This window comes from Choristoneura fumiferana, chromosome 9 (assembly GCF_025370935.1).
Source record: "Choristoneura fumiferana chromosome 9, NRCan_CFum_1, whole genome shotgun sequence".
NCBI classification, from domain to species: domain Eukaryota; kingdom Metazoa; phylum Arthropoda; class Insecta; order Lepidoptera; family Tortricidae; genus Choristoneura; species Choristoneura fumiferana.
In genome coordinates, this window is record NC_133480.1 from 10,259,614 (window position 1) to 10,285,321 (window position 25,708).

Consider the following 25,708-nt stretch of genomic DNA (forward strand, 5'->3'; position numbering starts at 1 on the left):
ATGTCCTCGACACTTTACTCATCTCGAGAATTCGATTTACGCTCTGAACGCACACAGTTGCCGCGCATAGGAAAATAAATCACAAAGTTTTATTTTATTTTAAAAGATTTCTTCAAGCCAAACTGCAATCACGGCAAACCGGTGGCTCCCCTCGAAATGCATTCCGTAACGACAGTCACCTGCAACTTTAAGGCATCGTTGCCGTCAAATCTGCACTTTACTTATCTAAAAACGGGACAATATTGCAAAAAAATGTACGTTATCACAATAAATTTGTAATTTTAATCGTTATTATCAAAACAACGTTGCGGATGGACAATAAAATAGTGTAGTTTATGGTTGGTTTTGTGCTGGTTCTCGTAAAAATGCGCAACGTACGACGGTGACGTTTAGTGAGCTGGGCATAAGCGCTGTGAAATGCCACCATCTTGCGGCCGTTCCGCCCCAACGCCGAAACCAACTGTCTATCGTGGATTACTTTTTGTGAAATTACTCGTCTATCACTTCTATTTGTTTTTGTGGAACGATGGTTGGTACTAACTGATTGTAAAAAAGTTTTAAACGAGAACAATTCCGAGTAAATGGAAGAGCTATATTTTTAAACTCATGCGATCATAGGTTAGCACTAATAAAACCATTATGCAATATAACGTTTTAAAAAAAAGTTTGTTTCAAGCTACAAACGAAGCTCGTAATTCAAAATTCGTTTTTTGTTCCAACACTGCAATACATTGCCCATTTATCATCGAACATGTTCAAGACAGAAGCACCTTACGCTCCGCTAGGCCGGCATACAGGTGCGGCCCCACAAAGACTCGCGACGAAAGCCATAAAACTATTAATTATGACAGAAAGCCGTGTCATACAAAGGGTATTATGCGAAAATTATGAAAAAACCTTCAAGAGCGGCGCCACATATCGTTTTGTCTACGAGGACGTCCCGCATGGACAATGGGCGGCGCACACTGGGACAAAAGAACACCCCGCGCGGACAAAAAATTACATCATTTATTTTATTGCTTCGGGTGAGAATGTGGCACATTAATATTGCGTAGGGCCTAATGTTCGATCGCCCTGGGCCAGTCGTCAGTCATCTGGCCGCGGCTTAGAAACTTTACCTGTGCAATACGTTTCGAGCCGTGATATATGAGACCGGATTGTCGTTGTTGCGATAGTGTAGTTGATTACATACGGAAAGTAATTATACTGTAGCTGTAACTCATAATCACCTAGCGTATTATGTAGGTTCTATCACATAATTATGATATAAGCTGTCGCGATGCAGTCCAGAGAGACAGCGTTTTCTGTATTAGGTACTTTTAAAAATGATATTACCAGAAGCTGTAATCGTGTCAAAGTAATTTACTGTGTCTAAGTTGGTGCGTGTACGCGCGTGTCATCTATCACGGCTGGCCTCGGGTTGGGTCATCCATCAACTTCATCATACTCTCAGTTGACTGTCGAGTAGGTGTAGAAGCAAATTGAATTTATATCTAGTAATCTTGCAATAAATAAAATATTGGAACCAAATAAAAAAAATGGTCTTGCTCGAGTTAAAATTATGCGAAATTTTGTTTTTATAAATAAGTCATGTGTTTTATGCATATTCCAGTTAGCAGTGTATAATGTAAATGAGTCTCGGCAAAACCGTGTAAACGCACGCTTCGGTAACTTTGAGCGAGTATTAGCCAAGTATTCGTAGCAACTAAACTCTTGTCACAGTCAGTTATCTCCAAATTGCTATTTTGCTTACCAACAAATCTGTCCAAATAAGTTAAATTAAATTCGCACACTCAACATAAACATAACATACAGCTGTAAAAACGTTGAGCGACGGATTATGGCGCTTAGAACCACTGTGCGTAGAATTTTAAATGAGGCGAATCTTGTGTTCTTAATTCGAATAAATAAAGCATTTTTTTGTTAAGTTCGTTGACCGTTTTTGACGTTTTAGCGCATTTCTCGGCCGGGATAGGCACGTAACGTTTTACGCTTTGCGGCGTTAGTGACGTGACAATATCGACGTCGATACGCTCGACTTACTTTGTATCGATTTTATCTATTTTCATCGAGACGGTTTATTTTTGTAGCCTAGGGTGATGGTGGAACGAAAAGTGTGGGATTTATTGGTTTCAATAACAAATTGAATAAGTACGTTCTATCTACTGTTTTTTGTTAAAATATTATCTCCACTTTCACGGCTATTTTCCTCCTCTCTACAAACTGTTAGAATCTGTCATATTGATCTAATAAAAAATTGTACTGTAAATTTGATATTATTTGTATTGACCTCAGAATTGAGAAAATAAAAATTACGATTTAAAGTATCTTATATTTATAGAGTTCCGAATTCCTCTGAAAAACTCTATATAACGGTGCTCCAACGTTTATCTGTTCTACTATCCAAATCATCACTTTCAACACACTTATATAAGTTTTATAAATTTTATACTAGCGTAATATCTTGATGCGTAGATTTTGTTCTCCTCCTCAACAAAGATTTCCATTTTAAACAACGTTCTATGACATCTTTAAAGATACCTTTAATTCAATCACAGCTCGATGGGAAAGTATCATCGCCCCCCCTTCCCCCTTCGCCACGCTCGGGCGCCGAGGTTGATTCCGCGTACGTCACTGCGACCTCAGGCCTTGCTTCCTCCATTCCGTATACCTACGTTCGCATTGTACTTTTACGAAGTAGTAAGTACATATTTATCGTTAAAAATGTGAAAAAAAAAATATTTTTCCAACTTTAAACCTTACATTGAAAAAAAAAACAGAAGAGTTCACCTTATGCTGGTAATTGTTCCTAGTTGCTCGTTTATTTGTGACGCTTGCTTCACCACATATATACATACATACCTATACTAACTCAATCAATTAGCATATCGACGGATTTCAGAGTCGACCCCATTATGAAAATTTGTATTTCGTATAGGTAAAACATAAAAGTACATTTAAAAGTCTTTAAAAACTAAGACGAATTTGAATAGGGAAAATCAATAAAAAAATCGTCTGAGCGGTAATTTTGTAGCAAAAATACTTACAATTTTGTGCATGGTATTTTGACACATTTTATTTAAAAATCCCCCTCCATCTATCAAATTTACTACGATAAGCACATGAACAGACTCTCAAAAATTTATCACATAAATAAAACTTTAAAACACCTCCTAAGACCTCGCGTACAAAATTTTGATCATAATGTCTAAACAAATGTCAACTATTCTTCATTGCCATTAAGTTTATAATTCTTGCATTAAACATTTGTCGCGGGGTCTCAGGCAGGAGATTATATTTACTGTGTTTTACCCATACATAGGTATGGGTAGGTTAGTAGGCTATACACACTCGTAAGTATTTAAAATGCATTTAGATAACGCTCGATTAAGCCACGCCAAGTAAATAAAATAAGATCGTACAGCTTTAAACTTGCGAAGGCTATAATATAATTCGTATAAAATATGAAAACTAGCCAAGTTCGACCTTAGGCTTCAATATATTATCCTAAGTTATAAGAAGAAATGATATTTTAAGTTGTTATAAAATATTAAATATTGTTATGAATAAATTTCAGGACTGACCATTAAACTTGGCACCCATTTAGATCTCACTTCTTTTGTCGTTAAAGTCAACAATCAAGGCATATATCATAATATTGAACTTGGCTCTCATTTCACATTTATTTTATGTTTTAATGGGATATCATTACTTTTTGTACAGAAATAATTTAATTTAAGAATTATAATAAAATTATAAAAATGAACTAGTTTCTGATTTATTCGTTTGTATTCTTCCAACTATCTATCTGGATGCCAAATTTGAACTTTCTAGGTCATCTGGAACTGGGTTATAATTTTGATCTATAGATGAGTCAGTGATAAAAATGACGATTTTTGGATGTATCTAAATAACCGTTTGAGGTGTGTTCTTGAAGTTTGGAGCACATATGTATCTCACAAGTTTCAACAAATGAGTCGAATTTGACATGATTATGTGAAATAGTTGTATAGTTATGAGGGGGTCAAAAGTGGCTCCAAATGGTTCCGGTAAAATTACACACGGTGCTGCTCGCCAGTTCTGTTAACTTGACCTTGGCTTGACACGCTACCGCGTGTCTAGATATATACTTAATTTACTAGTATATCCAAACAAATAATGCACATTATTGCACATTCTCTCCTTATATCGCATAATTTTACTCAAGGACGGACATTATCTTTAACTAATAACGAGTACGACACTAAAACGAACACGCATAAAGGGCAGCCATCTTGAAAAAGCACAATGCTTTATGGTTTCGCGTTATCAACTGATAAGGCTATTCCATTTTTGAATAACGGCTCCCAATTGGCCGGTGGCCTGTGTGAGTGATATAATGTTATCAAGAATTAAAACCAGTGAAGTGGAATTGGGTCTGGGGCGTAATTTAATTGGAAAATGGAAAAATGGCGATTTCATTTATAAATAGATGTTTATCAGAGTTTACAGAACATTTCGTTTTATTTTTGCTATTTTTTTTGTGCCTACATAATTTATTAGTATATGTGATTGTATAGTCGCCATTGTACCTAAACATCGCAGACTCGGTGTTTAAACGGGTAAATATCCGAATTAGTCGGTGTTGTCAATCGTGCAAGTGTTCAGAGGGGCTACTACGAAATTCGAAAATCGAAGTTCGTGTCGTACCGTCCCTTTCACTCTCATAGTAAATAATATAAGCGACAGGGGGACAGCAAGATACGAATTTCGAATTTTGCACTTCGTATTAAGTGCAGGATCAGATATTTTTGGCCAATGTAACTACGGTTTCTTATTTACCTATTTAAAAATTCTTCAGTGTATTTTTTTAATACGCTGTGTTGTTTTAATCTCAACAACGGTCTAGTCTGGCATAGGTACCATGTTAACTATAAAATTATACATTCCTTAATACATTTTCGTCCCTTTAACATATACACAAATAAACTCTACACATTACAAATATGAGTTTACAGTTATAGAAAAATAAATCCAGTCTCCACGATGTCGGTAAAACCGTTTGAATCCGGTAGGTAGCATCGTGCGGAGAGCATCTAATTAACTGAAATAAGACAAAACACAAATTGGAATCACTGGGACAAAACAACACGGTAAATTTAGCACCGAGAACATTTGACACACTCTTTTTAGATTTTTTAAATTAAATAAATCTACCACCGTGCTGGCGGGAAATGATTGACGCCGTGTATTTTCAGGCCACATTTAAAAAGTTAATCTATTTTTAATTTTAATTTACGACAGCTAAATTTAATGAAACTAAGGTACGGCGGCTATTCTGCCTGTTTTGAAAATTATCCTTGAAAGGTATGCTTAAGCTGTAGGTAAAGGCGACTGTAATTGATATTTCATAATAAAGAAAATCGTTTAAAATAATTTTGCGCTTTTACCGACCATGAAAAACTAAGTGGGTTAATTCATTACCCTTTTAAATGGCATGGTTTGCGATTTAATTTATTGGTTAATTTCCAAGGATATTATTATAATCTATAGTATTTTGGGACATTATGTACTTAATACTTTATTAAAGATGCCACTAGTATTTTTTTGCAGGACATGTCCCGTAAACGTCACCGATAATTAAGAAAACAAAAAGTACCTATACTTAGTTTCTTTACGGCCAGGAATGTTTCACACAGACTATTTTACATCAGCGAGTTTACATACAACCAAAGTCGTGTTGTACAATTTCGCGAAGGAACAATTTCGTTAAAACCACTTTAAACGCTACGCCAATTGAGTGCAGATGGAGCGTGAGGCGCACGGAGTGTGGTCGCGTCATCAGATCGTTGACTTATGATTCGTTTTTTGAAATTTATGCGTTCACTGAGAATTTCTGATTGACAAACGATTGAATATTTTTAGCGACGTTTGAGTCCTCGCTTCTATGAGAGCATATAGTTAAGCCAGCTTTTCGTTTTGAACTAGGGTCCACGTTTTTTTTTTACATAAAACTGACCGTGATTGACCCCTATCTCACCTGATTTAAAGTGCAGATAAAGCCCAAGATGTATCTCACTGGTTCAGTAATAGCCTATTGACTCTACCCTTGAAGATACCTAGTGTTTTTATCCGGAAATACAGACGATGGGAGCGAATTCCATTGATTAGCAGTTCTCATTATGAAAGATGAAGCAAACCGCTCAATTGACTTAAAATAATTGGAACGGATCTCTAGACATGATGTTGAATATTCAACCATGCTCAACCTAAAAAAGCTTGAAAGGGCATGATAAACAAAAACGTACTTTATTAAGATGGGAACCCCTAAATCCATCACACACGCAAAGGTAACCCGCTAGGGTGCCCAAAATTCGCGTCCCATATGGTGCGTGATACAATAAAGTTTATGGTGGAACCAATAAGAAAAAAAATGGCCAGCACAACTGTTTGTGGTACAGATATATGGGTATAGATAGGTATCGCTGCAGGGTACCGACCGCCCGTCGGGACGCGGTGCCGCGGCCTTAGCTTAGGTCTCCTTTGTTTCCCGAAGCATGGTCAACACTTAATCTGGAAGCAAATTGACGGAGTATAATGACCATAGCGATCGACGTTCTTGGTAGTAGTTCTAGTCTGCTTATTACGCAATATGCCAAAGTCACGTTTTACCTAAAAATAAATGGAATAAATTGCGAATTAGATACCTCAGTTTACCTAGATAAGATTAGTGTAAGCACATCCAGTAACCATAATCAATCTACATATAAAATTTAAGAAGAATATTGATCTATTACAGACGGCAACTGAAAAACATCAAAAGCTAGTTGCACTTAACCATTTAAATTTTTATAATAGAATGGAGATTGGAATTACCTTACAAACTTCTTAACAATACAAGTTGCGATTATCAATAACATTCAAAAATATGATAAAATCATATTTTACGTGATACGACTCTAATATACCTTTTCCTTTCCATCTTACGCGATGACCTTTCTACATAGAGCAGAGGCTAAACAAACTTAATTTGTATTACTTAATCACTCGCGTAATTTACGCTACCTGAAAAATAGGTTGACAGAAAATAGAAGTTTTGCATAAAGCTAAATTACGCAACCCGGCACTCAAAAAATTTCAACCGTTTTGCTTTAGTCTAAATTGTAGTAAGATAATAATAAAAATCGAACGTTCTTTTCCAGTGCGTTCAAGTTGTAGTGCCGACTCATTAGCGCTGAGGGGCGCCTCTGTCGAAGCGTTATTTATATTATGGCACAGAGAACAATATCTGTGGCAGAGAATTAATCATTTTCAGGGCTACGCCGATAGCAGGACTATTCATGCTGATAGGTACGAGTACAATACAATCTTTTAGCTATTTGTCAGCTATTTATAAGGCAGATCTAATAACATTTATAAAATTATTGTATAACTAATACTTATTCATTTTTACGAGTACTACATGCTTGTCAAAGATGATATTTATGTATTGTTTGAAATACGTCAGTACTTTAAAAAAATATAAAAGTCAACGAAATTATTGTTGTGTTTGACATGTCTATAGTTTATTATTTCGATTATTACGCTTTTAAAAAGTTCTACGAGTAACTCGTGTTTTACTATGAGTACCTATTCTTTTATGAATACTCTATGTACATTAATATTATATAAAAGTAGTCTTTATTCGTTTTATGTAGGGATCTCTGAAAATACTTTTAACCGATTCACGAATTCCTTCACTAATCACTATTAGAAAACTGTATCCCTGACTTAACATAAGCTACTTTTGTTTCAGTAAAATAAATATCATGGGGAATAATAATATGCGAATAACAGAGTGTTTGATAAATAATTCAACTACAGTAATAGAATGGAGTCGCACGAATGAGTTTCGCGTGTTAGTTAAAAACGTATTTTTTATACGAAGTGTTTGTTCGTTTGTTCTATGTGTGATAAACACTAATACACTAAACAACATAATTTTTTCTTTTATTTATAGGTAAGCAAGCCGTAAAACGATCACCGGTGAGGTATTGAAATTTATTAACTTTAGTTTAAAACAGTTGTAAAACAATGGTAGCAACTGATGAGCTCGTATTTTGTGTCGATACTCCACAATTATTAATTCTAACTGCACTTTGCAAAAAATATCGTTGTATTACGTATAATATTGAAATACAAAAAGTATGTTCTACTTTTATTCCAATTAAAATAAATAATACATAAACCCTATTCTGGCTTAAAGATATTGCGACGGCTTGTTTGACTGGAAATCCGTAAATAAGTAAGTACATACAAGCTGGTTTCGATCAAGGTTTCTTTTGAACTTTAATGTTTTTCTCCATCATTGAGTGTATGACGCACCATGTTATAATATATGACGGTATTGACAATTGCATCAAAAATCATATTGGTAAATGTCAATAACTTTGCGTATAAAAATTAAAAAAGACCCAAAATATTAAATAACTGCATTTAACAAGCGACGAATGTCAGATTTTACGAACGCAACGCGTAAACCCGCGTTGGGAATCCTCAAAACTGCATATTTAGTTGTTTTTGAGTGTAAGTGTGTAATATTAAGATTTTACGAGTTTTAAAGTCGGCGTTACGGTAAGAGAATGGCCCCTGCGGAGTTGACGTATGAAATATAGTGTTTAACACTGTTCGGCTTGTTCGGCGGCGCCCCGCGGCGCGGACTGTCCCGCGCGGCGCGACTGCCTCGTCACCCTACTCGCGGCATGTTTCGTGATACCAAAATTTTGTGTCAGTACGTACATACGTTTACTGTCTAGTTTAGATCCTCGCTTTATTTTTCATGATAAAATAAACTAAAATCAACATTATTTTTGCAATTTGGCCGCATAGGGCTCTCTTTCGTAAGCCTGTTTTTGAGTGTACCAATGATGTGTTCAAAAGTCCTTATTTGCACTAGACCCGCGTTGGATCTGAAACCTAGCCCTTATTGCAAGTGCCTACCTAACGCCGGCCCTGAGATAGAGCAAGAGGAGCGATCGCTCTAAGCGCAAGATGGCAAGGAGCTCCACTTGCCAGTTTCCAGTATAAAATAAAATTATGATGGCATCTTTTGAAGGGCGCGAAAGTGATGCAGACAATCTCGCTCTACCTTGATCAAGGCTTAGAGCCGTAGATGTAAGTGGCTGTACCCAGCGATGGGGCATGTAAAGGAGCGCTTTTGATGCATAGCAATGTCGTGGTTTTTGTTAAGTCAATAAATAAATAAAAATAAAAGAATATTTATTCACAAAGCCAATTATGTATCATAACAAAATACAATGAAAGAAACAGATAAAACATAATTTGTGAAGAGGTAACGGACTCAGCAGAGCTGCTAGTTTTCAGTCCTCACCTTGAAGAAGGAAATGGTTGTGTGGCTGACAATAAGCAAAACACTACCTATAATAAAAAAAGAAAAAACAATTCAATACCTACTACCTCCCTATTTTAGTACAGTACATATACATCTATATTAGTTACACCATTTATAACTCAAGAATAGCTGGAACAAGATTTTATGATTTTTGTGTGGAACCTGGGGATTATTAAGAGTCGCACTGCACTTGTTTTTATGTTAAATGACAACTATGTACCTATCTAAAACTGCCAAATAGTAAACTAAAAAAATAGCGCCATAGGTAGCTGATTTCTCCGTATGGCACTTACTTAATCTAACCTAAAGCCGACTTAGGCGCAGAACTTGTATTAATTCCGGATGCGGACAACATAAAAATTTAATGGTTCCACAATAAATGTTTACAGAATTTTTTTGTTACTCCATTTTTTCCTCCATTCTGGTCTATTGGAGCAGCGATTAAGTAATAAAACTAATACGTTCGGACATTAAATAACGGAACAGGCCAATTTGGTACAAATACCGAATCCCCCAAGGCTACTAGTTCGACTACTGGTTGAACTGTAGAGGTCACGAGCTAACTTTTGGAATATCCGAAATGATCAGACTTTCGAAATTTTGAATCTTTACCCATTTAGATCTATTTTATACACAATGCACGTAACATTTTATACACAATGCGTGTAACACAAATATACGTCCTTAGTCGCTGTCGGTACTGTCAGCGACTCACATTAAGACATCTTGCAAGCACTTTTTCTCGTACATCTACATTTCGTCACTACTTTGAAAAAATCTCGTATCTCAAATAAATACATCAGCAAAATTGAACCTTGACGTTATGGTCATAAAGTGCACTCAGAAAAATTATACATTTTCAGATACGAGTTTTTTTTTAAGTAGTGACGATTTGCTAAAGGGATAGATACGCAATAACGCGTTCAAGGGTTAACAGCATCGACTTGGAATTTGGTACGGATATGTCGCTTGAATGACAATGCTAGTAGAGCCAAGAAAAGGTAGGTGTCAAAAAAAAGCTTGTATTAACCTGTCCTCTCCCAGAGGCACAAATTTGTGCCCAAATTCCTTTGATCCTGTTATCCTGGGAGATGACAGATTAAATATGATGTTTTTAACAAAAACTTATTATTGACACCAACACACTGTAGACTACCTTATAACACATTACAGAGAACTCTACAATGCCTTAAAAAGTTAATTTTCTTAAAAAAACCTGTATTTTACTAGCTTTATAACACGGTAATTGTATAGAAAGCTCGTTTTATTGTCGGCTTATAAAACTTTCCAAGTTAACCTTAGAAAGCTAAACATTTTAGTATGAGCGAATTAGCACCAGAGATTTTTTAAACTTTTTAGCGTAGTAGTTAGACAACCTAACAATGATGCTTGACGTCCGTTCGATCCTCAGCCAGGGCAGTTAGATGTATGAAAAAAAAATACGAATATTTGTTCTCGAGTCTTGGATGTCTTGAATTACCTATTATAAGTTATTATCGCATTGCAAGAATGTTATAATATTTATTTTGTTGTTATATTTTCATGGTTCTAAAAACTTTGCTAAGATCAGTTAGTGTAAATTGTCCCATCATATTTATTTATCTTACTTTGCTACAACTTAAATCGTTTAATAGAGACGCACTTTACTACGAATTAAGCTTATCAATGTGAAGACGATCCAATATTTTTTGCCTCAAGGCAGTCTACCTGTTAAAACTACGGTAATCAATCGTAGCTCTATAAAAAACGTTCATTAATCAAATTCGAAGAAGAACCACTGAATGAGATGAGTGAGACAGTTGCGTAGCCGTATTCTGATATATAGTAAACATATAAATTACTGGGATAGGTATTAAAACAAATCTTCTTTTATAAAGAAACTCGGTATTGCCAGTAACAAAAACGAATATTACATAGATGAGATTGAATTGACAATCGCACTAAACAATCTAATTTAATATAAAGAAAGAAAAGAAGAAAAATTTGTGTGTCCCAATACTTTTTTGATGCTCAATTGAATGTTTCAAGGACCTTAAGTTGGAAAGTAGCCATGCAAGGTTAAACTTTACAGTCAATGGGTATTAAAATCGCGATATGGTTGCCGTTGGTGGTTATGCTGTGTAGTTGGATGCGCGTACGCCGCTGGTGTGATTAGCTTTGTTAGAAAATATCATAAATTTTTCAACATGAAAGCAATTAAAACTTAGACACGTTTACTGATGAAGTAAAATACATTTTATAATTTATAGTTCCGGTGATGGGCAACGCCTTATATAGCCATGAAGCAAAAGTATAAGTAAGGGTAAAAAATGATTTTTATTTCGTTTATTTTTTAGCATTAGAAAAAGGAAAACAATCATATTGCGTCTTTTTATTAAATACGCTTTAAAAAATTGCTGTTTGTTAAGTATATATTTCTTGTATTTGTTGTTTTATTGTTTGTCCAATGAAAAGACACGTCAAAATCGCTTAGGTAACTTTTTTCTAGTCCTTAAAAAACGACATGTAGATTAATTAATTTTTAATAAGTGGGTACAGTAGTGCGAAACTGTAGACGACTTTTCTGCTATATATAACTTACACTATATTATCTTAATAGTAGTTACGTAATAAACACATAATAAAATTATTGGCATACGAGTAATCAAGATATTTAATGTATGGTAGTTCAAGGGTAGTACAGAATAGGGCGCGTTATAAAATTCGGTTAAAACTCAAACTTAACACCAAAACAGCGCATTAAACAAACTCAAAAACAAGAACATACGACTTTCTGGTTTTTCGTCGCAATGATAGTACTTAAAAAAAAAACAACCTAGTTGTTACATTTTGTCACCTATTGGTAAGAGTTTAGGGTGTGTTTCGACAGCATGGGTAATGTTGCGCGGCGCAGGCGGTACGATCAAAGCGCGCGCACAGCGGGAACTATCTATGGCTTCTAGCACAAGCGTGCTTTTGTTTAAAAAATATCACTACCTATTATTTCTATGTCTTGGCATGATTGAGCAATATAGCTACTTTTGCCAACGATGGTTTTTTCCTTATAATTGTCGCGTTGGAAGCAAGGCTACGTACAGGAAACATTAGCTATGCGTTTACATACCTATGAACTAAAAACAATTACATTGCTCACCTGCGACTTTATGATAGCTACGTCTATGCAACAAATGTGTGTTCATGCAGCTCATCCACCTCCACTGTAAGAACACAGATAAATCACACAAACCCAACTATCGTCACCATCACGCTGCACTAACGCGTTTCCAACTCAACCAGGGTCCATACTCAGAGCAACACAACCGTTCACCATGCTATTCGATGTCAGACAATAAATTGTATGTTAATTTATTTTTCAAATGTATTTACATATTTTTATCGTTTAACTAATATTATACTTTATATAAAAAAATATGGAAGTTTGTCTACAGAAATATTTAGATAATTTAATTTCAAATAGTTATGCACAAAATATTGGTATTAAATTCGCCGTGTTAATATAAAAACTAAGATAATCGTTGAATATGTATTTAACACAAGTCAGTTCCTACGTAACTGTCAGCTTACGACCTGGAGTGGTTCACCAGCTTTGTTATTTTTGATTTTATTTCAAAATGCTTAAAATTCTTTATTCAATGAACAATTTGTACTTTATAAAGTACTTTCGGCCGTTGTTCTTAGTGTTAATTGGTCCTTTATAAAGTGCGCGAGGGCGCAGGAGGATATTATTAGGACACTTTGTTTTGATTTACCTAATTGTACTCACTAGTGCGTTATACGCATTTATACCTTAACAAGTTCGTTGACATTCAGTCCCTGTCTCAGGGAGTCTCTGCTGCCTATACTCGTATCAAGTGTTTTTTTTTTGATAATTGCGGCAAATCTACCGAGTGTGACATACGAAGTTCTGAAAGAAAATCGTACTGTTTTAGCGTGCTGTCCCTCTTCAAAGTATCTCTTGAGAAAGAGACGTCATGTTCAAACCGCACGGTTAGCCGCATAGTCCGTACGTAGCCTGAGACTGCATTCATCCGAAAACGTGTAGAATTTGCTCGTTTGCCATCCAGTCGAATAAAAAAAAAACATCGCGCAAAAACTAAGGAAGCAATTTTTCCGCCAAACCCATTACAGCCAAGGACGTCCGTCATCATAGAACGCATCCTTTCCAACCAATTAAATGCAAAACACTGGCCACGAATAAACTAGCTAAGTAAAAAAACAAATTTAATGAATCAGTTGATCCATCTAACACATGATTAGAACACGATTTGTTGGCACAAATTTGTAATTACTCGTAATTACGTTAATGGTTCATTTGGGTAGTAATCTGCTTTTAAATTGCTGGAAAAACTATTTTTTGTCTGCTGTAGTGATTTGTGTTTGCGTTAGTGAAGGATAGCGTGATGATGTCAATAATTAATTACCAATAGAGTTCGATTTGTCAATTTAATTTGTTTTTTTTTCCTTTTGTACAATAAAGAGTTTGCATACATACATTACATTGTTACATACCATTTTGTCACAGGAATTTGCGAGTACAAGTTCGTGGTTAGAATCTTTTTTTTAAATATACTCAAGATACAATGTCAATAACTTTCATGTTCATGCTCATCTTATATTTTTAAGCAGTTTATAAGTTTCTAACTAAATGCTAAGTAGGGTTTCATACCTCATTCATCCTATTTGAGAAGCAGAATAAGAGTACATAATGCGAAAGTTTGGCCTTTATTACATTTCGCAAACATTGGATAAAAACGCAGTGTCCGAATAGTACCTACAGACCTAATAAATATAACTGAGACATTATTTTGAATAAAGATCTTCCGAAATAACTGAAAAACTAGTTGAACCGTTCCTGACTTAGGTATAATTGTGATTTTAACCGTTTAATTTTTGTAATTTATTCAGATACAGACCTACATGACTACAATGTGTCCTCGGTATCGTATCTGTAGTATCGGAGCAGTCAAGCGCGAACGAGCTGGCCATATCAGGCATTTGCTCCAATAATAAAATAAAAAACAAAACCGTGTCACGAAGAAATGGTTCATGACACCAACTCGTAATGGGTGCCCCACACGAGACCACGGCGGTTACCGATTACACGCGCGGCACACGCGAACCTAACGCGCCGTGAACGTCTGGCGAGCCACTTATTTTTTGCCCAGATCTTGTCCAGATAGATGATTATAAAACACTACACTATATATAGACTTAATAGGGTTTGTTCAATATGCATATTATACAACGTGCAATTTTTGATTTTCGTTAACTTTAAGGGAACTAGGTCAGATATATGCAGTTAATTTCTCCAAGACATTGGCCTAACATATTATACTGCATAAAAGATATTCAAGAAGAAAGATGAATTATCTTAAGGTTCTAAATTTACTATGTTTTTATTATTCCTATTTTATTTTTAATTCACACATCTCTAGGTATTTAGCCAAAGAAAGTTTAAAAAGTGTTTTTTTATGTTCCTCTATGTATCACGTCAATATGTCACTCAAAAATTTTAGTATTTCACAATTTGATATTTGACAATCATTGTAAATAATGTAACTTACTAACTTTTGCGCAAGTTTTAGCAGTATTTCAAAACATAAGAAACATAGACATTAGCTACATTGTACATACGAGGAGGTACTGAGTCTATATTATTGTTGCTAAATTTCAAAGAACTAAAATTCCTGAGATAAGTAAGGATAAAAATCAACTCTGAATCTTTAAACAACATCAACAATATACCTAGGTGCCGGCGCCATCGATTACGATTAAATCGATATGGATTTCTTTGTAAGTAGCGTCTCAATCGATTATAGACTGATATGTTTTAGACGAACATCATTCTGAAACATCTCTATGTCAATTTAAAAAATATGGTGGCCATAAATATTTCATATTTCCACAAAGCCTTAAATAAATAAGAACAGTAAAGATGAAAAGTAAGTCGATTGTCGATATTTCTCTGACCGCAGAATTTTATGGATGCGGTGGGAAAATAAGAATTTAATATTGGAAACGTGCTGGCCGGCGACAATTCTTTCATCATAAAAAGGTTTTGTTTTTTTTTCTCTGTAAACATCTAGATAGCGATCGAAAACAAACATGTCTTGCGTTGTGGTAGACGTTTTATGTTTTTACTGATAAATAGGTACAAATATGTGTAAAAATATTGTTAACAATTGCTGCAAAAGCTTGTTAGAGCGCTGTTTTATGTGCAAGTTTGATGAAAAATATTTTCATTTTCTCTTGGCATTAAACTCGATCAATCGCAAGAGTAGAAAAGAAAAACTGATTTGCTGAGTAGGTAGCAAGAGCAAATAACAAGTTAGGCATAGGGGACAGCGCCACCACTGCCATTTTATAAAACATACTTCCTTTATAAATTGCTCCTTCACGATAAGAGAACGTTCTAGTAGGTATTTGTTTTACCAGAGAATTGGGTGGGATGAAGTGTCAAACTTTTCACATTTTTATACGATGAAAAGATGATGCCACAAAGTACAGTTGGTAATTCTTGATTTATACCTATACTAATATTTTTATAATTAACGCTTACATCTACGTAGGAAAATTAATTTATCTTTTGTCCACAGGTGTGGTTCCAAAACAAGCGGTCAAAAGAGCGTCGTCTGAAGCAGCTAACATCAATGGGCCGGGGTCCATTTTTCGGCTCTTCTCGCAAAATGCGAGGGTTCCCCATGAACCTATCCCCAGGGGGGTTGGACGAAGGACCCCCAGGGTTCCCTTATTTCGCGACGGCGGATGGCAAGTTCGAGTTCGGTTACGGACCCCCGTTCCATCATGACGCGCCTTTCTTCCATCCGCCGCCTGTCATGCCGTTTAACCAGCCAGGTTGGTAGCGTTTTGCATATTTTCCAAACATTTAGAAGTTTATACATATATGGCTTCGCAGCGGAAAATTGTTACATTGGACGCTACGGTGCACTGAGAAAGTAAAGCCATCTCATTTTGTCTTACGGTTATTGCTAACACTACTTTCTCTGTCATGCTTTATTTCGTGACATGACGTTTCGGCGTTAGAGTCGGTACTTATGGCAAAATCGTGTCTAAACTTTTAAATTTTTGATTATTTTCATGCTGGCAACGTTGAGTAACTGATGCACTCAGAAACATCAACTAGCTGAAATTCTCAAATTGTTCTAATTTCAAAAATTTTGCACGCAAAATCATAGCTTACATACAATGAAGTTAACCACTGATAGACACTAATTGAAGTTTACAAAGCGTATAGAAATTAGAACATAATGCTTAGAATTAGAATTAGAGCAGCTAGTTTTGATCCTTTATTTTTGATTCGTTATTAAATAGGTAGTGTTGTAAATAGGTAACTTTTTTTTAACTTGTATAGACACTAAGTAGTAAGCCTTAGTAACGTGAGCAGGTCGTTTCGCAGGCGGAATGGAGTCGCTGCCGGGCGAATTCCCTGAGCAGTTCCCGCCTCCAGACCACCTTGGGCTTCCCCGCCCCTCCTCCCCCGAGTTCACCTTCGGTGACGCGCCGCCTCCCCTCCACCCCGAGGGTCTGGTCTGGTAGCTGAAGCCGGAGCCGCGGGACTACCACGACTGATGCGGCTCTAATGGCTATAAAGTGGACTTCAACAGTGTCATTCAATAAGTGAACGCGCTGTAACTTTGTGATTTCTTTTTTAACGGTCATAGACATAAAATACCGGCTGGTTTTTTTCGTGAATGTGAATAATAAAGTGTACAGAAAAGGCGTTTTATAATATTGATAGTAATTTATTAAGTTATGATAAAATAATTTATTTACAGCTGATTAAGGATAAGCTAATGTTTTGGTTCCTATTTTAAGATAGACGTGGCAATTTTATGATAATATTTTTCTGTGTATGTATTTATTTTTTATTTTTAGTTTAGTGTAAATGGGATCTTATAGTTATTGAGACAAGAGGTCACTCTGAATCTAATGTAAATATAAATTTAGTTGTATATAGACATATTGCTGGACAAGTCTGTACGATATTACATTTATTATGTACTAAGTGGTAGTTATTCGAATAGTAAGTTACAATGAACTTATAATTCCTTTTGTATTCTGCTAATCTTTACAATTGAGTATTTACAACTTTCTTAATTTCTCTATAAGTTAAGAAAATGCATTTCTTTGTAGTTATTCGATTTTGTATCATTTCGAACTTTTATAATAACTTGAAAGTAAAATAAAGTGAAATAAAATGTATGTACTTTATAAACTACACATTTTATGGAATTATATCGCTAGGTAAAAAAATTCTATACACAGAAATTTCATCGTTTCCTTTCATACATTTTGTATGTGGACGATAACACAAGCACAATTTTAAGGAGTAACCTACTCCATTTTGAATCAATACATAGATACCTACATTTAATTGTCATTTCTTTCAAGCGCTCAGTGTGTGCATTAGTTTTTGACAAATAACAGCTCTCTCACACAAACTTTGTTTAGGTACACAATCGAAGTTTATATTGCATTTCGTGTCTACAGAAAAAGCCATATTCACATAAAAGGGTAACATTTTAAACATGATGTTTTGGTCATTTGCGTTGTGCGATATTTTTTTGATAATGCATTGATTTATAATTTTGATAATGGATTACGTTAAATTAATACTCTTATTCAGTGAACCTAACCCTGCTATCTAATTATAAATTAATGCAAAACAATTGTGCCCCACAAATTACCACTAAAACGTTGAATACGTATTTATCCAAAACTATGCTAAATCAGAATAGATCATTTGAAAAGAAATCCTCAAGACACATAACGTTCCAAAGTTTCCCCTATCCATAAAAAAAAAAACTCGCACATGCATAGTAAAGTCCATGTTTTTCTATGCAAAGACAAATTATCAAAGCGTCAGATAAATTAATTAACATTAACACTTACCCTCGTAAGGCACAGCGTGCTAAATTTAGGACATGCGAACGGTAGATACATCTTCTTCTACAATCTAAAGAATTTGAAACTTAATGCCAATCTAGAATCTAGATTGACACTAAGTTTTAAACTCTGGTTAATCAAAATTTGACGTGGTTCTTACGAGGATAACGATCGGTAAACTCGTCAGGCTTTTCAATTATTAAAGGGGCTAATCAGTATTGACAAATAACGAACAGTTTCTAAGCAGGTACAATGCAGAATATTACATACCACTAAAAGTTCATTAAAAACAGAAATACATATATGTCCGTAAATAATGTCATGAACCAATTCTCTTCCTTTGGACAGTGTAGTAATAATACAAATTATTCAATCATATTTCTACGGCCCTCTGACTCATCTTCGTATAATATATGGACTTTATATGAAATATACGAGTTTGATTCAGAAAGCCGTCGATTTTAACTTTAAATACTTTTGTTTCACACAATAGAGATATCACACACGAATAGCTACATATTTATTACGTTTTGAGCCACGAGTTACCAACTTACATTTTAAATACCTGTAGGTAACTTACATATTATTGTAACAAATTTGTATGAGTCGTGTGTAATTATATGGACACGACTTTTTTTAAAGGTTTTGTTATATACTTATATAAACGAAAACATCCTGTTGATTTTTAGTTCATAAAATTAAGTTTTGTTTTCCCACAAAATTACTTAGCAATGATGATAACATTTATACAGAACTTATAATGAGATAAATAGAAACGTGACACAAACTAAAATCACGAGGCAGCTATCTGACCTTTTACTTATATTCCCATTTATATCCTCGGTTCGTTCTGTAAGTAAAAATCGCCATTCCGGCAAATTATAACTTAGAAATGAATTATAGCTGCGATTTTATTTGCAATTGTACCATAATTTAAGCAAAGTAAACAAAAATAAAATGGGATAAAGCTCAACATCAGTTCTCGAAGAAGATATAAATAAACGATAACATTTCTATTCTATCTTATTATTAGTTCTTTGGACGTACGAGTCGATGTCAATTTCAATTTATTCAAATGTTATAATAAGTTTTCATTGCATCGTTGTTATAGTAAAGAAATACATACTAACTATAATGATAGGCTGGACCAGCGCCGGCCCAGGGGTAGAGCAAGAAGACCCGCTCTGGGCACCAGCAGGGCTACTACGAAACCCGAAACTCGATTTTTGTGTCGTGCGGTCCCTCTGACACTTAAACTATTTAATACGAGAGCGAGAGGGACGGTACGATACGAACTTCGAGTTTCGAGTTTCGGAATAGGCCTTCAGATCGCAAGGGGCGTCATATTTCAGTTTCCAGTGCGAAATAAAATTTTGATGGCGCCTTTTAAGAGGCGCGGAAGCGATGTAGAGAATCTCGCTTTACCTTGATCAAGGGCTAGCGTTGACGCTGGGCTGGACCTTAAATACAATTGATATTACCATAACTGAGAAAGGCTCGACCGTCTAGTGATAGGTATATGTTTCTGCCGTGCTTTTAACCAAAAGCCAATTGACATTCAGGGCCTATTTCACCACTTATTGATACATTTTATGTGATGGCCGTCTCTGTCTGTTTTGGTCGAATCAACAGAGACGGCATCACATTTATCTGTCACATAAAATTTATCAATGAGTGAAACAGGCGATAAGAATAATGTATGCCTGAGACTATAAATAATAAAATCTTTGATTATTCATGGTCGGTTCGTGTATTTATGAACTCATCTGTAAGAGGTCTCGCACACAACGACGCACCTAGTAGTAAACCTATTGCAGCGGTCTGTCTATGTGAAGATAATTTATCTATCTTTAGTATCGTCTTTATCTTATCTTTTCTGTATTGGGTAACTCGTGGCTCCCAACTTGACAAGAAACATGATGTATGTACACTAGCTTAAGTGTTAATATTCAGTACATACTGTTGTCTATCTATATTAGGGCATAAACAAAAGTACATAATGGAATTGTCTGTAAGAATATAAATCTATTTGAGAATATTGTATTTTATTTTATTCCCTGAAAAAAAAAAACCTGTAAGATATATAAATCGTGGAAGTACCTAATCAAAAGAGACATAAAAATGTTGTTTGTATGTTCTGTAACATGGTGTTTTCATAGTTTTATTCAGGCATTTCAGACAGTGCATTGGCACTAGTGTCTCTGAAGAAGATGATGTATAAGCAGGTTAAGTATCGCTCTCAGGCATAAGGATCGAGCTGAACTGGATTTAGAGGTCTGGAGGCCTTAGGGCAAACAAAGGAGAAGGATGAAAAAAGACTGAAAAAAACTTTGCTGACGCATAGTTTTTTTTTAAACCCGTTTTGTGGGACGGCCTCACGTGTTAAGAGCCGGGCCTGTAGCTCCGAATGCCTGCCCCAAATCTGACTCTACGAGTACGAGTGACTATAATCTACCTGGTTTTTTTTACTGACGGTGGCCTGTGTCAACCACACTTACTACATATAATAGTTTATACCAAATTTCAAGTCAATTAGAAAACTAGACGATGTTTGATAAAATGTTGAAACCCTGGGTAGGATATTGGCTAGTTTTGCTCTAGGAAAATTGTTAAATTCCCGCGTGCACGAGAAACCAATTCTTCTGAGCCCAATTCGCGGGGGAAACTGCTAGTAATATTTTAAACTAGCGGTTACCCGCGACTCCGTCTGGTAGAATTCATTTATCGCTATCCCACGGGAATTATGTAATTTTCCGGAATAAAAACTATCTTATGTCCTTCCCCATGACTCAAACTATCTGTACACTGAATTTCATCTAAATCGGATCACCGGTTTAGACGTGATGAAGTAACAAACAAACAGACACAAACTTTCGTATGTATAATATTATATAGTGGGATGCGCATGTGAGTTTGTTTGTTAGTCTTTCACGCTAAAGTACATATACTCTACCGATCATGATAATTCGTCGCTCGGCAGGCAAAAGTACTAAAGCGACACTTTGGGCTAAAATGAGTTATGCATATCACCAGAATCAGCGAATTTTTCTGCATCGAACTGTCTAGGTTTCAAAGCGATTGGAGCAAAATTTAACTTTTTTTTGGCGCTTTAGTCTTTCAAAAAACGCTTAAATTTGGGAAGCAAATTACTTAATGCAGCATCACTTTCATTATTTTCATTTTAGTACTGTTACCTTTTTGCCATTTTTCGATTTACTGTCGTTCAGTCTTTTGCCATTTTTCTAGTTTGCAAATGTTGGACGTTTAGTATTTTGTGCAAAAAAAAAAGAAAATACCTTTGTCACTTCAGTAATTATGCCCTCCCCGAGTTGAAGTTTTTTACACCTTTAGTCGTTTGGTTGTATTGATAAGAATTAATTTATAAGAATTTAGCTATTTGTTCTTAAAAACTAAAACATACGTTTGGCATTTTAGCCATTTTAACATATACAAAAGCATACATTCAAACAGGATTAGCAAAAAAACTTCACGAAATATTATAGATTTGGTGAAATTAGTCATTACTCTTGACCTTTATCGTGTATTAAAAAAGTGTTTAGTATATATACGTAGTAAAATATCATTGCAATTCGATGTTTGGTATATAGAAACATCATATTTTCTTAAGATTTATAACTTTATTTATAAATTATAATGATTATTATTCCTTAAAACTTTAAGTTCTTTTTATGTTGCCAAAGGATAAAAGAAAATAGTATGTATGTATGTAAACTCTTAATTGTACAAAAGAAAAGAAACACAACACAATTGACAAACTTTGAGATACTTGTACAAAGGCGGACTTATCCCTTTAAGGGATCTCTCCCAGGCAACCTCAATAGTAAATCTATTTCAAAATTTTGTAGTTATAATTTTATCGCTACGGTTCTGTTTGCATCAAATAAAGATGATGTTCGGCCCTAAGTATTTGAAATTTAGAGTTAGAAGTTTTAATTTATTTTTATTAATGTTACATAAATAGCTTAAGTTTAGTCCAGAAGGCCCCCTCGAGTTGTCCCTGGCGCAAAGGTAGCCATCAAACTGGCCGCATTACCACGTTTAATGGCGATAGACAATCTTTGCACCAGGGAACGAATCCGCGCGGGCGTGAGCGTGAGACCCCCTTTCCGTAATTCGACGTCCCACTTCCCGAATGTAAACAATCGCCTGAAACGCAAGAGGAACAAAATAATAGTGCCGAATAATTCTGCCGTTTTCAAAATCCACCGCGGATTGCCGCGGACTATTCAGCTGAGGTGCGAGGCGGCGAAAGTACTAACGCACGTAACGTCCGACAGCAAACACTTCCCGTTCTGCCATGGCACTAAAGTTAAGCCATCTGGCCTTTTGCTGTCGGTTCGACAGGAGGACCGGAGGCTCCAGAACGCAGAGGATGTTGGCGGATATTAAAGCCCTCTTCAGTATGTCAAAGAGAGCGTAGTGGCGCGGAAATTTTCCTGGACACCGACAAGAACTCAACGCGTGAAATGGCCAGGGTGCATACCGGTGGCTAGGTATAACAACTTTAGATATATTATTGGTCGATATAACTTTCAGTGGGTATAATGAATTATTGGTATAATCTGGAATACGTAATACTATTATAATAATAATGTGTTATGCCAAAAAAGTAGGTTAGGTTAGAATTGCAACTCCAACGATTTCATAAAGAAAACTAAATTATATCTACACATTATACTACTAAATACTTATAGCATAATATTGTGAAATTATGTGTTATTTGTTATACCGATCATCTCTTAAGCCCTGATGGCCATTTGCTTCCACCATGGAGCCGCAGATGCATTTATGAGGCACACAAACATCGCAGCCCAGGCGGAGAGCTACTGCCACCCACAATGAGTCGTTGTCCAGAAGTATTTCCAAATAAGGAGCAAGCAAAGCCCATAACCACGCTCCCGCTTTGATTTTTGATACCGACTTCAGCCTGGCTAAATCCACCCTAGTGGCACACCCACCCACAAGTGCCAGAGCGTCTCTAGCCCCCACGTCATCCCAAACTCGTTATATCAGCGGAGCCCGAGGCAGCGACGCTATTAGGTGTCGAGCCGTCCACCTCGCCAGTGCACCATGCACAAACGGAATGGTAACCCGATGGGGTTTCATGAGAATTTTTAATTTTAAGAGACAAGGCCACTATAATAACTCCATGTGCTGATGCGAGGAAGACTGGCAAGCCCACATTCTCCACACGCCGCAAACTGAGACCAAACTTGAACATGGGACTTGGTTGAATTTAGTAGTGACGGGCAGGCTTCCTCCAGGTCGCATTCTGTCCTTAAGACTATAGAGTCCAAAGTATATGAGGCCGGTGTGTGGGGGCCGTTCGCCTGATGACTCGGTAGCACCTCCGGGTCTTGAGACGCTTGTGTTCGAAGCATCCTCCCGCGTCCCGCACGTTAAATTTCCCTCGGGAGCCGGATCGGTCCATTCAAGCCTTGCCGGTAAACTTGGAGGATGTGGTGCGAGCACTAGGGTCATTCCATAATGGGTCAGCCGTGGGCTTAGACGGAATTCGACCAGCTCATTTTCAGCTGGGTTTTGGAACACTGAGGTCACGATCCACAACACGCACTTTCGTCACGGAACCCGGAAATCCAGACTGTGTCGTCTTGAAGTAGGATCTCAAGAACGCGTCCAATACTGGCGAGAGGGATGTTCTGTTGGGCGAAGTGAAAAAATACATTCCCACCCTGTACCTTTTTTACACCAGGTCTATCATTCTCCTTCTAACCTTGTCTACGGCGATTCTCAAATTCTTTCGCAGGTGGGTGCGCAGTAGGGAGATCAGCTTGGACCGCTTACCTTCAGTCTTACTATTCATGAAGCACTGTCGTCTCGAAAATCACCTCTTAATATTTGGTATTTACTCGTAGATGATGGCACCTAAGGAGCCTAAGGTCGTAAAGCAGGACTTGGCTTTCCTTATCCCCCCCCCCTTGAGAGTATAGGACTGAAGGCGAATATGGGACAGATTTAACCCCGCCTGTTCTCCTTCTTTAACTTCTTTAAGGTCTTTCTTCCTGGTCTCAAAGGGTTTTACACGAGACCTTTACCCTCTTGGGTTCTTCTATTTTCCAAGAGGCCATTTATAGTGCACTAGAGACCAGCCCAGGAACGTTTGAAGAGTATTAATACCCATCTCATCTTGACTCTGTTACGAAATATAACCTATTTTTTGAAAACCACTCCAATGGTTGTGTTCGGGTAAAACTTCTTCTTTTGACGTCACGTTGAGAGATACAAAGGAGACTGTATTGAACGTGTCCCTTGCGGATGAGCAATGGGTCCAAGCGTCCTTGCCCATATGTAACGGTGGTCTCGGTTTGCGGCGTACGGCGGATGTGGGCTTGCCAGCGTTCCTCGGATCGGCACATGGAGTTGGTGGCCTTATCTCTTAAATTTTTAAATCTCATAAAGGTTACCAATACCATTTCGTATGTGGATGATGCACTGGCGAGCCGAATGAGACTGGCGTCACTGCACGGGGCTCCGCAGATACAATGAGTTTGGGATGACGAGGGGGCTAGGGACGCTCTAGCACGGCCTGTGGGTGTAACCACTGGGGTGGGTTTGGCCAGGCTGAAGTCGGCATCAAAAGTCAAAGCGGGAACGTGGTTATAGGCGTTGCCTGTTCCTTATTTGGGAACAGTCTTGGACAACGACTCATTGCGGGTGGCAGTAGCTCTCCGCCTGGGCTGCGATGTTTGTGTGCCTCATAACTGCAGCTGCGGCTCCATGGTGGAACCGAATGGCCATCAGGGTGTGTTATGACCAGTATAACAACTTTAGATATACTTTCACTAGAATAAAAGATATTTGGCATAAATACCAGTAATTCATTATACCCCACTGAACGTTATATCGAACATAGGTTATATCACATATATTATACCATCAATCAGGCCTACGCGTCTGTTCCAGACGAATTTTGGCGTGTTGCCTGTGCACAACGTCTTTGGTGGCTGACTAGACCGATGCGAGAGCGACATGTCCGTCCACATCTCTGACAAGCGAAGTCTGCGGATGTTGGTGCAGAACGGCCTTGGTGTCGTTTCTGTCTCTTTTCAATAAGTGCATTGAGCCAGGCAAGCCTTCATCGCAATACTTGCGGCCCTCCAACACACGTCTGCACCAATCAGTGCATTTTTCCGCAAGCTTTTCTCAGTCTAGGTGGTCAATTTTGAAGACGGCCATATCTCACTTAGCGCAGTCCTTAAATCTCAGCAAAGGTCTCACGACGTTTCATTTGGCATTATACCATATTACTGTTAGGGGCTGTTTCACCATCCATTGATTAGCGTTAACCGACGGTTAAATGTGATGCCGTCTCCGTCTATTGAGTCTATTCGAACAAAACAAATAGAGACGGCATCACACCTAACCACCAGTTAACAGTAATCAATGGAT

General features: G+C 36.8%; 1 protein-coding gene across 1 annotated transcript in view; it reads left to right on the forward strand.

The window, feature by feature from the left end:
• LOC141431236 (LIM/homeobox protein Lhx1-like) overlaps window positions 1-20,313 on the forward strand; it is a 37,663-nt gene extending 17,350 nt beyond the window's left edge. The window contains exons 4-5 of the mRNA XM_074092323.1: window positions 15,967-16,225; window positions 16,788-20,313. Coding sequence (XP_073948424.1) covers window positions 15,967-16,225; window positions 16,788-16,927 — 399 coding nt within the window. The 3' untranslated portion in view covers window positions 16,928-20,313. The remainder of the gene's footprint in view (window positions 1-15,966; window positions 16,226-16,787) is intronic.
• The last annotated feature ends 5,395 nt before the right edge of the window (window positions 20,314-25,708 follow it).